The sequence below is a fragment of the Lepisma saccharinum genome, chromosome 1 (assembly GCF_977018435.1).
Source record: "Lepisma saccharinum chromosome 1, izLepSacc3.1, whole genome shotgun sequence".
In the NCBI taxonomy this organism is placed as follows: domain Eukaryota; kingdom Metazoa; phylum Arthropoda; class Insecta; order Zygentoma; family Lepismatidae; genus Lepisma; species Lepisma saccharinum.
The window spans coordinates 92602276-92617808 of NC_139229.1; the positions used below are offsets into that span (position 1 = coordinate 92602276).

Sequence of the window (15533 nt, forward strand, 5' to 3'; positions counted from 1 at the left end):
TAACTAGATATTTCGGTGCAGGTTTGTGGTTTGGCACCACCTTGCACTACCAAGCACTGACATTTTATGTGCATCCGTCCATATTTTCTTCTTATCCCATGGTTTCTGATATTTACATCCTACAAATTTGGAAATGAAGTAACAAAGAAAAACTCATTAAAAATAATATAGGTTATATTAAAAGATTACACTGGTCAACACAATTTTTTTCACAAGAAAACTAAACGGCAAGTCTAGTGTATTTTTGCCCTGAATTCAAATATGTAATTAGAATTTTTCCATCAGGTACAGTTTTTTTTCTGTGACAGCTACATTTTGAAATTGAATTGTGGTATTCTTTATTGCCTGCCACTGGATGCTTTAACCTGTATTTAACTTATATTTGGTGTTTCTTTTCAAGATGTATGGGTTATGTTATGCTGAAATCAGCAAGTCAGGTCTGAATAGGTTTATGCATGTTCTGCCGTGCTCAGTAGTTGAGAAGGAAGGGGAAGTGGAGACTGGAGAGTGGGGAATACGCCACTGACCAAACAGAGAGCACATCGCCTAGTGGTGGTGCTGAAAGTTAAGAATACCCCTTAGTCAATACTGAAAATTTGTATGTACCTCCATTGCATATCAAACCAGAAGTCATGAAAAATTTTGTGAAAACAATGGATAAAAACTCTACTGCATTTATGTAATTGAAATCTAAATTTCCCAATGTGTGATGCGAAACTGAAATAATATTTTTTCTAGGGCCACAAATAAGATCACTAATGGCTGACTAAGCCAAGGTAGCTCAGTCGTTAGGCCGTCTGACTACCATGCGAGACCCGAGTTTGATATGAGGCAAGGGAGAAATGGGATTTTTCCCACCTGTTCAAGCGGTTCCGGTGCTCACTCAGAATTGTTAAAGTGGGTACCTGGAGGAAACTCTGTGGGCTAAAGGTGGCTAGGGGCTTGGTGCTGATCACATCACCTCCATCTTTGGCCATGATCAAGAAAGTGTGGGGCCCTAACTCCACACCCCCTGTACTCCTTCATGCTGTGGTGCAAAGCACAGGGAAGCACTTTAATGGCTGACGAACATTTTGAGGAACTGTTAAATCCACTGGAAAAAGCAGCCTGGCAGTCGTTCAAATATGTTGCAATTTTCTTGGAAATCATAAAGCAGAAAACTATCATGAATAGTGACTGATCTTGCGAATTCATACCAAGCTATGGGATGCAACATGTATTTAAAAATTCACTTCTTAGACTCCCACCTAGACTTCTCAGAAGATCTTGGGTCTGTCAGCAATGAGCATTTCCACCAGCAGATTTCTACAATGGAAAAAAGGTCCCGTATGCTGGACCATGAAGAGAGATATCCCAAATGCAAAATATGCCTGCAAATCATTATTTTCAACGATTTAGGAAAGCCAGAATGACATATTGCTTTATTATATAAATTTACGTTAAGTACTGATTTAATAAAACTTTATACGTCTGTCACACAAAAACACTGCCTGATGGAAAAAAATCTAAAAATATACTCGCATTCAGCATGAAAAATACTTCTAGATTCAGTTAATTTTGTACTTGTGAAAGAGAAAAAGTTCATATATGTATTCTAGTGATATTAGTTTGCATTTATGATTTTTAAAAAGTTTAGCATATTTAATAATATTTCATCAGCGTGTTGCCAGAATATATCTCTGCGAAGTGTAAATATCTCCATCGCATTTGTTGTCTTTTTTTTAAAAGAAAAAAACCTTTAATGGCACCATAGGCTTCAACCCCCTTAGCCTATACCTCAAAACAGGCCTGATTGTGTTTGTTCATCATAAGAACTCCTCAAAATATTGTGGTATGTTCAGAAATGATCATTGATCCATTTTTTTTAAAAAAAAATATTCTTGACTATAAAAAAATGCCAGTGAAACAGAACTGATTATAAGTATTGTATTGCAATTAATATCCCCATCTAGCAGAAAGGTACCTGTGAAAGTAGGTAGAAAAGTGGCTGTAGCTGAAAATTCTTGTTGTCAAGACTTCACCCCTGTTTGCGAAAAGAGGTGAGGATAGGGACCAAGATCACCATATGTTCTTTCTTTTGTTCAAAGCCTAAAGTAAGCTGAATTTTGTAGCAACAGAATCTGGCACTTTTTGGTTTGGTGACAAATCGTAGGACAGAAGACTCAACCATCTTCTTAGTTGTTGAGACATGCCATATGAAACTACCAGAGTTTTGTCTAAAATTTATATACTCACACATGAAGCAATCAGAATATTAAACATACCTGCTATTTAATAACGAAATCCACATTTGCCACAATTTTGGCACAAAATTAATGGAAATACCCAAAAGCACAACTGTATGATGCCAAAGCCCTTTGAAGGCTAATGCCTGCCCTGTAGCATTTCCTTGGGATTATCCAGATATTTTAGTCATCCATAAAATCAAATCCAATAACTGGATAATTTTGAAGATGGATATCCAGTCATTTTTTTTTTTTTATCAAAATGTTCAGATATTGGATCAATAAACTTTAGGTAAAGAGGTTTTCAACAACCAGATGAAGATTTATCTGTATATATCATCTCTAAACAGGGCAGATATTTGAGATCAAAAGAATAATTAATTCTTTTCCCTTGATTTTTAACCCCCTAACACACTGCTATATTACTGGTCACCTACAATTGTCATCATCATATGCTCTTGCACTGTATTAGTATGAGCCGGCCCCATGGCAGAGTGGTTAGCACATGGTGCTACGATGCCAGGGGTCCCACGTTTGAATCCTGGCCTGGGCATGGATCTTTGTGAGTGTCCATTCATCAATTTCATCATGTCATCACTCATCCCCATCTTCGCAAAATAGCCAAAAGTGGCACAAAAAGCGAAGTAAAATAATGCAAATCAATCAAAGTATTAGTATGCCTACCTTTAGCTCATATTGAATTCGTATACGTCGAACTCGACACAGATTATTCCACACATGTTCATCAAACATCATTGCACCAGCAGTCTCCTGGGTATCCAGCTCGTCAAGACTTTTTATGTAGTCCTTGGCTTCATTCGGCAAGAAAGGTGGTTCAGCCTCACCAACCACAAAATTAGCAAGGTCTGATAATACAGAAGCAGACAAGGATGTTCTGTGAGTAAATTTTGGTCGCTTCCTGGAAATAAATTGCTTTGTGAGTATTGTTTCATATAGTTAATTCTAATCCACTTGCAGTTCATTTTTCCGCACAGATTTTATTTGCAATTGATTTTGCCACCTGTCTGATAGCTTTGTCAGGCTTTTTCTACTCGTCAGTATGTGCCTGATGAAACTGTGTGGTGAAATCAATTGTGAACAAAAAACTGCATGAAAAATGAACTGTGAGTAGATTAGAATGAACTAACTACCTCTCTCCACGTAACCGCCAAACAGATATCTTTAGATACATTGTTTCTAGTTTCAAATATTTGTTCATGCCTTATGAGGTCTACCCAGTAATTCATCAACTTTGTAAAGGTTCTTTTTCCCCTATTTATCTTAGAAGCTACTTGTCACCTTTAAAATATTCCCCTCCACTGTGCATACACCACTCTCAGCACTGCTTCCACACATCTGGAATGCTGCTTTTGAGATACTGCACAGTGCTGGCTGGAAGTGATTTTCCTTTACCAAGTCAAGAACGACCATGAATAATTTCATAATGTACAGTGTATCCATTTCATTATGAATTGCACTAGTAGGTGTTGTTGGCATATTAATTCAAGAGTGAGAATTTTCCAGATACATCTCGAATGTTGAATCGATTTCAATATATGTATTTAAATAAAAACCAAGAATTGTAACTTGCAATCATCTGATGTAATTATTCTGGAAATAATATGGTGCGCAAATTGTACGTACATACCATATATACACACTGTAAACAAAAAAAATAGTATCTTTCTTAATCACGGGTGTCGTGTATGCACACGCAGAGGTTAAATGATTCACACACATAGGTACTTGATAATATAAAGTTTAACACGAGGATACAAAATAACAAGGATTTAATACTAAACTTACAATAACCATTTCTAAGATGGCTGAACACACAATCTCGTAAAACAACTTTACAAACTATTGAATATCGATTCAGATATTATACACACTTAACATTCCCCCTCTTCCTTATTTGACTTAGTTATATTTCAGTCTATCAGGCGGATTTCTCTGTCGAGAGGACCTCCTACACTGATGCTGCTGTTGTCACTGATGTGGGCTGCAGGAATCATCCAAATACGATGTAGACGGTTTGTCATCCGGTGTAGAAGCTTCCACAGAACCACTGCCATTACTTCCACTTTTTCCTGTAATGAATAAGTATTCATCGCAGAAAACTGATCTGCCATCCTGACCTGTATCTGGTCCATGAATTCATTTATCATTATCCTCCTCCTTCTTCTGACTTCCAAAATGATATCTATCTTTCTTGTCTTGTATCCACTTCAACTGATCTTCATGCACGACCCGGTTTCTACCTTCAACATTCACCAGCCATGTAACTTTGCTTTTCCATGCTATAATTTTTCCCTTGACATGCCTCACAGCATTTCTCTTGTCCTTAAATGGTAGCATAACCCACATAAAATCGCCTCTTTGGTTCACCTTTTCATCTGCTTCTGCTTTATCCCTTTCGCAGTTTTGATCTATTATTTCTTCCATTTAGGCATCAAATTTATTCCTGAGAATGTAGGAAAATATAATTTGCTGTGACGTTTTGTCACCTGATGTGTCATGTTCGCTTCTCAAAGCCACCAATACTCTCTGCAATAATTCTTCAACGTTGACATGCATATTCTTATTCAATTGCTCGGGTACAGCACAGTCTAGCTTTGATTTCACTGTCTGCATGCAGCACTCGACCTGACCATTGCTTTCAGGATGGTACGCAGGAGAATGGTACAAATTGACGTGACGTTCATCGCAGAATGTTTTAAATTCTGAAGATGAGAATAAGGGACCATTATCTACCACCAGGTGCATATATTCTAGGCTACCTAGGCTATCGCCGAAGCCCAGATTAATTACAGAAAATAATCGACTATCAAATGTGACTGATGCTTCACTCTCAAACAACGACCACGAGAAAAAATGATAGTATAAAACGCACGACTCCTGTGCACCGTACTCCAGCGACGAGAGGAGGGGGAGAGTGGACCATGCTTCCTTATGGCCCGAGCTCAACGGAAGAAAAGGCTGTGCGGGGATTTTTCGCCCAAGATTTGTTTTCCTTGTGCTCGCTCTATACATGGGGATGGACTCCTTTCCTTAAAAACTACCACCAGCCATCAACGGTTATATTCTTCCCCGACCAGCACCTGGGGGTGGTCGGTGACGTATTTGTAGTGGCTTCTTAGACAGGGAACTCTTCGTTTTACAACGGCGGTAAAACCTTACAGCAATGCCAATGCACTAACCAGCATGGGATTTTTTTTCCCAGGTAAGGGAAATTTTGAAGCTAAACTACTATTACAGGAACGGGAAAAAGAGTGGCTGGCATGTGATAGGGAATTTGTCCTCTAGGCCAAAACAACACTGTCCCATCAAACACATGCAGAACTCGCAGGCCACTGACCTTCACCAACCACGCTTTACGATGTTTTCAACCCCTCTGCTGCTTTGTTTATGACTGGCTGGGGTAGACTGACTGGCCGGATTTTTGAATGATCTGTGCTGCGTCGCGTAGTGAACGAAAATGAATGACATAATTAACGAACTATTGCTGAAACAATTTACTCTCCTTTTGCATGAGGATAAACTTCAAATCGTGAGGATATGCAGGCCTCTGGCATCGCAAAGAAGAGAAGAATGGATTTGATTTGTTATTTTGTGTTGCTCTTCTGCCACTTTAGTTAATCGCGACGATGAGAATGAGTGACGATACGATGAAATTCATGAAGGGTCATTCACAAAGAATACCCATGTCCATGCCTGGATTTGACCCCGGGACCCCTGGCGTCATAGTGCACTGTGCTAATAACCATTTCACCACAGAGGTTGCCAAGAGAAGAATGGAGTTCCTGTCCAAATTAAATATCCAAGGTAAGAAATTTATTATACGCGTATATTTTATTCTCGCACGTAGGCCTACATAAATATTTCACAATATGGGCCTCTATATTTTATAAATAATCATGAAATATTTGAAATGTTTTCCTTATTGTTTTTATATTAATGACACAGTGATATTTTTATAATTCTTAGTAAATTGTAATGTATGTATTTTAATCACAATGTCACATCACCTTAAAATCCAAGAAATTGAACAAAACAGAGTCTCCCATTTGAACATTATGATAAAAAGAGATAGCCCAGGTTTTAAACCCAGAATAATGTAATTTCACACTCCTTTGGGAACAACCAGTCTCCAACCCTAATATAATAACTCATCCATAATGCTCAATTCTGCCTGTCTTCTCTTGTACGCCAACAGTTCCTTCAATTCATCTCCTTTGAATCCTTTCACATCTTGTGACCATCCATTCTTGCAATAAGATTTCGTTAACTTAAGAATTTCATCTCATTTACGATACGTCAAAATCGCCTGCTTTGCATTCGGCGTAAGCGTAACCTGGTACACAAATTCTTCTTGCCTAGGATCATCATCATGTACGACAGGAAGTGGCAACCTTGATAACATGTCTGCAAGTTCAACCTTTTTAGTACATATTAGTTTATATGTGAAGGAAGCCAAAAATAAGCACCACCTTTGAATGCGTGGCGACGCCATAATAGGAATTGGTTTTTCCATAGCTAACAATTGCTTAGCTGGCATTGAATCTGTCCGTACATACCGTGTACGTATTTTTGGAATTTCCTCACTGCATATATGATACATAAAGCTTCTTTTTCATGCATAGGATACTTTACCTCTTGCTTATTTAACGTACATGAAATACATTCAATCGTACACATTCCCCTTGTACTTTATGGCATAATTGCGAACCTAATCCATTTTGAGATGCGTCACAATGTATAATAACTTCTTTATTCTGGTTGTATGGAACAAGGACCTTGGTATTTTGCAAAGCCAGTTTAGCTGCCTCGAATTGCCGCTGACAATCATTTGTCCATTGCCACCGCACATTTTTCTTCAATAAATTGTAAAGATCTGACAAGATAACTGTCAGATTAGGCACACATCTTCTGTAAAATTTAATGCCTCCAAGGAAAGCCTTTAATTGTTTGGTGTTGCAAGGCTTTGGACATTGTATCAATGCATGCAGCTTCTTTTCAGAAGGATGTATTCCTTCTAATCAATTTTGTTTTTGAAGAATGAACACTTGCTCCAATTAACCTTAACATTGTACTCATTCAAACGGTTTAAAACTTCAAGTGTTCTGGTAACTGCTTGTTCTAAACCCTTGCTAACAATAAGTAAGTCATCTTGGTATGGGATGACATAATCTAATCCCTGTAGTATGCCTTCAATAGTTCTTTGAAATATTTGTGATGCGATCCGTACACCAAATGGCAATCTAGTATGTTGTAGGAATGGCCAAATGGATCCGGATCCGAAAATACCAGATCTGGATCTGGATCCGAGAGTTTTGTATCTCAATCCCATTATAAAATTACCTCACCTTAAAAGGTATTATGATCTTCGATTACAAATAAATTTTTCATTAGTTAGTCCTTCAAGATTTTTTTCAAGTGTTGTTCCTAAAATAATTTGCTAAGCATAGGCTAACACACTCGTGCACACAAATAATCTTACTTGTTTAACATAAAATGTCAGAGGTGATTTTGTAAATGCCATTGAAACGAATATGTATTCATTCGAATGTATTGGAAATGAAAACGCACATAAATGTGAGGTTTGCCCCTCTATACACTGCCAAGTTTCATGGAAATCGGAGGGGGACATGGGGTCAAATGCCCACTTAAATTTGTCCTCATCTTGACATTTGAGTGGGGGGTTGGGGGGCGTGCCCTCTAAAACAGTTTTTTAGCCGAAACAAAAAAACACTTATTTCTTTGGACCACTCTATACACCTGCCAAGTTTAATGGAAATCGGAGGGGGAGACTTAGACCTCCCTTGTAAGTGTATTAATTACAAATTGCGTGCGCACACACACACATAGAGGCATGTGTGTGTGTGTGTGTGTGTGTGTGTGTGTGTGTGTATGTATATTATATTATATATGTATATTAGCAGGTAACAATATGTTATAAACACATTCTTACTTTCCAAAGAAGCGTTCATGTGGGATGGCAAAACTGATCCGGATCCGAAAGTTTTGGATCCGGATCCATTTGGAACTGGATCCAGATTTTGGATCCACCAGGATCCGGATCTGGCCATCCCTAGTATGTTATACCAATCCCCATGGGGTATTCATTACTAGTAACTGCTTAGTTTGATCATCAAGTTTTATTTGAAGGTAAGCACTTCTGAGATCCAAGGTAACAAATACATCACATCCATTAACTTTTGGAAACACTTCGTCTATCCTGGGCAATGGATAAGTTACGTTTTCAACATATTTATTCACAGTGTTCTTGAAATCGCAGCAAAGCCTCAAATTACCATCATTCTTACACACAACGACCATAGGACTCACCCAATCACTCGAGTCAATCTTTTCTAGAATGTATTGCTCAATCAATTTGTCTAATTCAGACTTAACTTTGTCACGTAAACCATACGGAACATTATAAAATTTCTTAAAAATTGGTGTAATGCCTTGTTTCATTGGAATTGTTGCGGTAAAATGCTTAATTGGCTGCGACAAATCATTATTGAATAACTCTTTATATTCGTGCCTAATAAATTTTATTAATCCTTGCACATCACAAGATGCAATCAGATTTTCACACTTAACCATCTGTGATTTAATCAAGGTTTGCCCATGCACAATTTTCAACTTGTCAGCTGTTAACACAGACAAAGCATTAGTCGTATCCTTCGACTTAAACAAAGTTTGCCCTTGAACAAATTTCAACTTGTCAGATGTTAACATAAACGAAATACGAGTCGTGTCTTGATACACTTCCAACGATGGCCTAAGTTGAGATATATTAATGTGACAATTAGGCAATAAATGCTTAATCCATTGTCTTCCCATGAGTGGATATTTTAAATCACATGCAACTACATATAAGTCTAGTATTTTATCTACATGTTCATAACGAACTCTTACAGCCAGGCACGTATCCAGGAATTCCTTTCGGGGGGGGCTCAACACCATTTTTAAGGGGTATAGTAAGAACCTTACAATTGTGTGTTTAAGACAAGAGGTGGCAATTGGGTTCCAAAACGGGTAGGGGGAGGGTTGCGGAGGGCCTTGCAAGGAAAGTTTACTTTCTCTTGGTAGCCAAGGCTTAATATTAAGAGGTCATAATGTTGAGGCAAAAAAAAATAAAAAAATTGGGAGCAACTATCCCTTAAATCGTTGCCACTGTAAGGCTATCGTTTTAATCAGAACGTGAAATCTGAACATTTTTTACCACTCGACTCCTCTGTTTCCATGCATTAATATTATGTGCCGGAACCATCTCAGTATCTGGGTTTGTCCATTTCTTCTCATCAGGTATAAAAACATCTATGGTGTCTTTGAGTGTTTTTACGAAGCTGATACACATGCACGGGATGGACAATCCACTCGACGACAACACGAGATTCAAATTGTGGGCTGCGAACTGAACGCAGACAGCTCTCGAATATTTCTCTCTGATTCGAGCCTGAACACCACTAAAGTGTCTTGTCCACCCATGTTTGCAGCTCTTATAAAAGCCGAAACCCACCAAATTGTTCAGATTCAGGCCTTAGCACTCACAAGTGTTCAAAAATGCCTGTCACAGCTTCCGCTGTCTTGTCATGTATCGGCACGAAACAAAGGAAGTCTTCTCGAATACAGGTGGATTACGAAACAATTAATGCACAGTGAAAACCCTTCCGTTCCCAACACATGTAATGTTTCGTCTCCCAGTATGATCAAATGCTTACTCATTTATCTCCAGTGACGTGCCGAAGGGAGGTTTGGTGAGGTAATAACCCCATTTGACCCAGTATTCCTTTAAAAAAAAGAGGAACGTCAAACACACGCCTCTCTTTATCTCGGACACATTTTTTAAAATCAACTCACCAGAAGTTTTTATCATCGTATTGGAGATTGAAGTAAGATGCGTTCTTCCTGCAGATTTGGATATGATCATTTAGGGTGCTGTCGTCTGCCTGCCTTCACACCTAACCTTAACAAGGTCCTAATTTTTCATCCTTGTGACTTGGATTTTCAAGACTTAGGAAGGTTTCAGACCGAAGGGACACACGATACATGTCGATTGGAATGGGCCAATCAACAGCAACGTTTCACACCGTAGCGACACAAAAGTCCGCACAAACCTAACGTTCAGGCGACACGGTGTGAAATCTCTCTTATTAGGCCACTGTCATTTTCACCTCGAAGTAGTAGCTCTTGTTGACCACAGAAAAAATTATCCTCAACCGGTGATAATGCTCCTCAGTTTTCTTCTCTCCTATATTTTCTGTGCTTGTTCACTATACAGGCAACACCTTACGATTTGATATACACAGGACATGTATAATACTATGTCGACATTTTAACGAAAAATCGGTTGAAGTCAAGGATGGCTAGGTGGTTCGGTTGGTAGAGCCCTGATTTGGGTCCTGGTAGAGCCTGTAATTTCCGTCTAAAATGTTTACATATGCAACATCTTGCTTTCTCTTCTCGGCATTCATAAAATTTTCGGCTGTCTCTTTATGGTAGTTAAGTGTTTGAATTTGTTTCGAACCCAGTAGGCTTAAAGAAAAGTATTTTTTTTATACCATGAAATTCTCGGACTGCATATACGAAATTTAGTTCTGACAAAACTAAATCATCACTCAAAACTTTGCTTTTCAGTTGATCTATGCAGTTTATTTCTGTTTTAATAAACCATTCCAATATCCGGTACTGCTGAAATATTCACTTTAGAGAGAGGCCTTTGATCTCTTCGGCCCTCGAACGGAACTAGCACTACACTGAGGCGCCGGAAGTTCTGCTGTCGTCAATGTCTTCATTTTCGAATCACTATATCTCATAAAGCAATCAGAGGACGCTGACTGATCTGATCACCAATCGACTGTATGAATTGTCACACTTACCTCTGAAATCTCATTAACCGATTCTTTGTACAGATCAACCGAAAAATTGAATCCGCGTATTTATATCCTCATTATATTCTAGAACGTTCCGTAGATAAAACGATTCGTTAATATCGCCAGTAGTTGACTCCTTCTCTCATTCAAGAACGTACCCTCTCCCGCCTTCCAGTGATTAGTTTCTCAAGTGCGCTGCGACAACACCGAAAGCGTAAGAAAAGTGTACGTGCAATATTATCAACAACCGGGTTATAGAACATTCTTCATCTTGTCTCGATAATTATTTCTCCCAAATTATCATCACATTATTCAAGAAGCCAAAATCCTAATTTCATCTAGTGTAAACAGAAAAAATTCCTGAAGGGAAGCTCGAGCCTCCTGATTCCCACCTTGGATACGTGCTATTGACAATAATAGGGTTATAGAACACTCTCCGTTTTGTCTTGATAATTATTTCTCTCAGATTAATAAATTTATTATCTTCACATTATTCAAGACGCCAAAAATCTAATTTTATCTAGTGTAAATTGAAAAATTTCCTGAGGGAGGTGGGGGGGGGAGGCTCGAGCCATTAACAATAACAGGGTATAAAACATGCTCCGTCTTGCCTCGATAATTATTTCTCTCCTTACATTATTTTCACATTATTTAAGAAGCCAAAAACCTAATTTTATCTAACGTAAACTGAAAAAATTCCTGGGGAGAAGGCCGAGCCCCCTGTGCCCCATCTTGGATACGTGCTATTATCAATAACAGGGTTACGGAACATTCTCCGTCTTGCCTCGATAATTATTTCTCTCCTTAAATTATTGTCACATTATTTTATTTCACACCACAAGAAATCAAAAACCTCATTTTATCTAATGTAAACCTAAAACTTTCGGGGGGGGGGGGCTCGAGCCCCCTAAGCCCCCCCTCTGGATACGTGCCTGCTTACAGCAACCTTTCCTACTAACGGCAAAGTCATACTGCTAGCACATCGTGAAACACAGCTTCCAGATATTGCGAACCATGCAGTTGACTGTCACAAAATGTTTTACTTGCAATCGAAACTTGTGAACCTGAATCTAATTCAAAGTTCAACATAGAACCATTAATATTGAGAGCAATTACATATTCGGACGAAGAAACAAACTTACTAGTAGTTTTATCACAATGAGCTATTTTCATAGGCAATGAAGAATGGTCAGATTTAAGATATGGTTGCGACGAAACTGAACTTCCATTACAGTGAGACAAAGTATACCCAATCGATCCCTCTTGCACAAATTTACTTTCTCCATTTACTTCCATAGTAATCATTCCAACCCTTAAGTCATTTACACCTAACACCTCACTGTCCATATCATCTGAAGAAACAGGTTCAACAGCCTGCACAGCGTTAGCCTTGTACTTGCTATAAGGTTTAGTACTATTAGTTTCTTTATTGCGCTGTAACTTGAAACACTGGGAAACATCGTCACCGAATTTCTTACAGTATCTGCACTGCTTGAAATATTGTTGCTTTCTTTCCCGTTCATTTTTACTTCCCTCATTATCCGATTGATTTTGTCTAAACCTAAGATTGCATCCACTTGACACAGTAATTTGGAATTTCCAGCTATCCTGTTTTGGATTAGAATTGGCACCGGAGTTCAAACGCGTATCATCCTTGTAGTTATTTACCTTTGCGCGGTTAGGGTGCACAAAATTTACATTGAACTGGACATAATACTCCTTCATATCTGCATCTAATTTTTCCATCTGCTTAGCTACCTCAAAAGCTTTGTGAAATTCCATTACATTGTCAGCAATGAGTTTCTTACGAATAGTGTTAGATCTGATTCCGCTAATTAGTGAATCAAATAAAGCAATGGAAAGAAACTCACCATAACCACACTGCTCTCCGATCTTCCTTAATCTCCTTACAAAATCTTCTATTTGTTCATCTTCTTCTTGTACACATTTTCTAAGCTTTAACCTTTGCACAATATAGTTACTTGATGGACTATAATAAGATTTTAATCTTTGTGCAATATCCTGATAGGATTTATCATGAGGCAATGTAGGTGCAAATAATTCACGCATAACTTCATATGGCTGGTTTCCAATGACAGATATTAATCTAGGAACTTTCTTGTCCTCTGGAATAGCGTGTGTTTGACAATAATTATCAAAGCACTCCAAATATGCTACTATCGATCCATCTTGGGGATCATATTTATCAAAACCAGCTACTAAAGCCATTATACATTTACACTATAACACGAAGCTCAGAAGTGAAACATACTTATCCTCGATTTCTAACTAAATTCTCGTCGCCATGTATAAATCTCTGTCGTGTATGCACACGTGGAGGTTAAATGATTCACACACGTAGGTACTTGATAATATAAAGTGCAACACGAGGATACAAAATAACAACGATTTAATACTAAACTTACAATAACCATTTCTAAAATGCCTGAACACACAACTTTACAAACAATTGAATATCGATTCAGATATTATGTACACTTAACAACGGGTAACACTAGTAATTGAGTTTCTATACTGGAATGACTATTAATGCATGATGATTTCACATATTACTGCAAAAGTATTGAATATTTGCATTGACTGATGACTGTTGGATGCACATATATGTGTTTCAGATCCCACTTTAAACTATAGGTCCAGTCCCAATTAGCCTCTCTGTGCATAAAGTGAATTTACAAGCAAACTCAAAGATGACTGGTGTTTTTAAAAGGCACCATCAACCACCAAAAAAAGAATAAAAGTGAGAATGCATATTGACATTTATAGTCAGTTGAGCTCGAGATGTCTCTCTCTCTCTCTCTGTCTCCAAATTTTTATTTGCATTGGCAAGAACTTACTTGTAGAATTTGTGCAGTTCTTCTATATTTGATGCAGTCTGATCTGCAAATTCCCTTTTAAAACCTTTTTCCAGTTGTTTATCTTTGGACACCATTTGTTCATATTTGATGCGGCTTTCTCCTACTTCGTTGTTCAATTTTGCCAGAGTAGTTGATAGGTATGTGATGACCTTCTGATTGGCATTCATTTTCTCCCTGTCAAGAGAGAAATAAACATAAATTATGACAAGTCGAAACTCAAGAAGTTGGTAGAGACTAGAAGCATTGTTAAGTACTCATGTTATTATATGATGGCACTGACTTTGGTGGAGTAGTTAGCACAGTGCGCTAGGATGCCAGAGGTTCCAGGTTCGAATCCTGGCCTGGGTGTTCTTTGTGGGTGTCCCATCATCAATTTCATATTTTCACTCATCTTCATGATTAGCCAGAAGTGGCAGGTAAAGGAAGTAAAATCAATCAATCATTATATGTTGGCAAAATTATAGTGCCATGAAATTATTACCTTTAATTACTGATATTTGGCATGATTTGCCAATCTTATAAATATGTATTTGTCAACTTGTTGGTCGAGAATGTTGAATGCTGGACACCAATGGTCCCAAGTATGAGTCATGGCACTTTGTGTGTGTTCCTTCCACATATTCTTGATCTCTGCCATAGTTGTGATGATGTGATCAGCATCATGCCCTGCTGCCTTTACTCTACAGGGTTGCCCCCAAGTACCCATTTATATGAGGCTGGGTGGACCTCAGAGTCGTGAAGAAACAGTGAAATGACTGGAAAATATCCTGGTCCACATCACCTGCCCTGGGATTTGAACCTGGGTCTTTCCCATGGTAGCCAGGTGCTCTACCAACTGAGCTATTGCGGCTCTAGATATATGTGTAATTTTACAGCATGTAGGGGGTCATGAAGGTCTCTTTATTATGCTATGAGTGCTTGAAAACATTCATTTTATCCTGTATGGATGCAACCATGCATCACAGATACATTGTTGACATTATTTTTTCTGGCAAATGACATGCTAGAAGCAATAATATGCTATAGAAATGGTATCTTGTAGACACACCGACAGAGAGAAGTTTCAGGGTTTAATATTTTTTGGTAAAATTATGCATGTGACATCATGTATACATATATTACATAATTTATGTTTTTGTATTGGAAAAAAAAAGTTTTATGTATCATTTAGAAGTATCCACACACCAATCTGTCCAAAGGGACTAGAAAGAATGTTTCTTTCATCAGTTACAACTCTGACATATACTAATAGTAAACATCATCATCATTCGCCGTTTCCTGCCTCTGGCTGAGTCGGCATAGAAGTCAAGCGCCTCCATTTTCTTCTGGTCTTCCACCACTCCTCTATTTTCACAGTGTTCCAATCTTGTCCTCTTCTCATAACATTCTCCACTATCTGCTCTTTCCACCAACATCTTGGTCTCCCCCTTGGCCTTATTCCCACTCTTTGTGCATGGTAAGCTCTTACTGCTAGTCTTTCTGCATCCATCCTCTTTATGTGTCCGAACCACCTCATCTGTGCCTGATCTATCCTGTCCTGAAGC

At 38.3% G+C, this 15533-nt stretch overlaps 1 protein-coding gene across 1 annotated transcript in view; it reads right to left on the reverse strand.

The window, feature by feature from the left end:
• LOC145984317 (cilia- and flagella-associated protein 43) overlaps positions 1-15533 on the reverse strand; it is a 100824-nt gene that overhangs the window by 11771 nt on the left and 73520 nt on the right. Inside the window, exons 20-21 of the mRNA XM_083117976.1 lie at positions 13969-14163; positions 2910-3144 (exon numbers count right to left, since the gene is read on the reverse strand). Of these exons, the coding sequence (XP_082974102.1) occupies positions 2910-3144; positions 13969-14163 (430 nt within the window). The remainder of the gene's footprint in view (positions 1-2909; positions 3145-13968; positions 14164-15533) is intronic.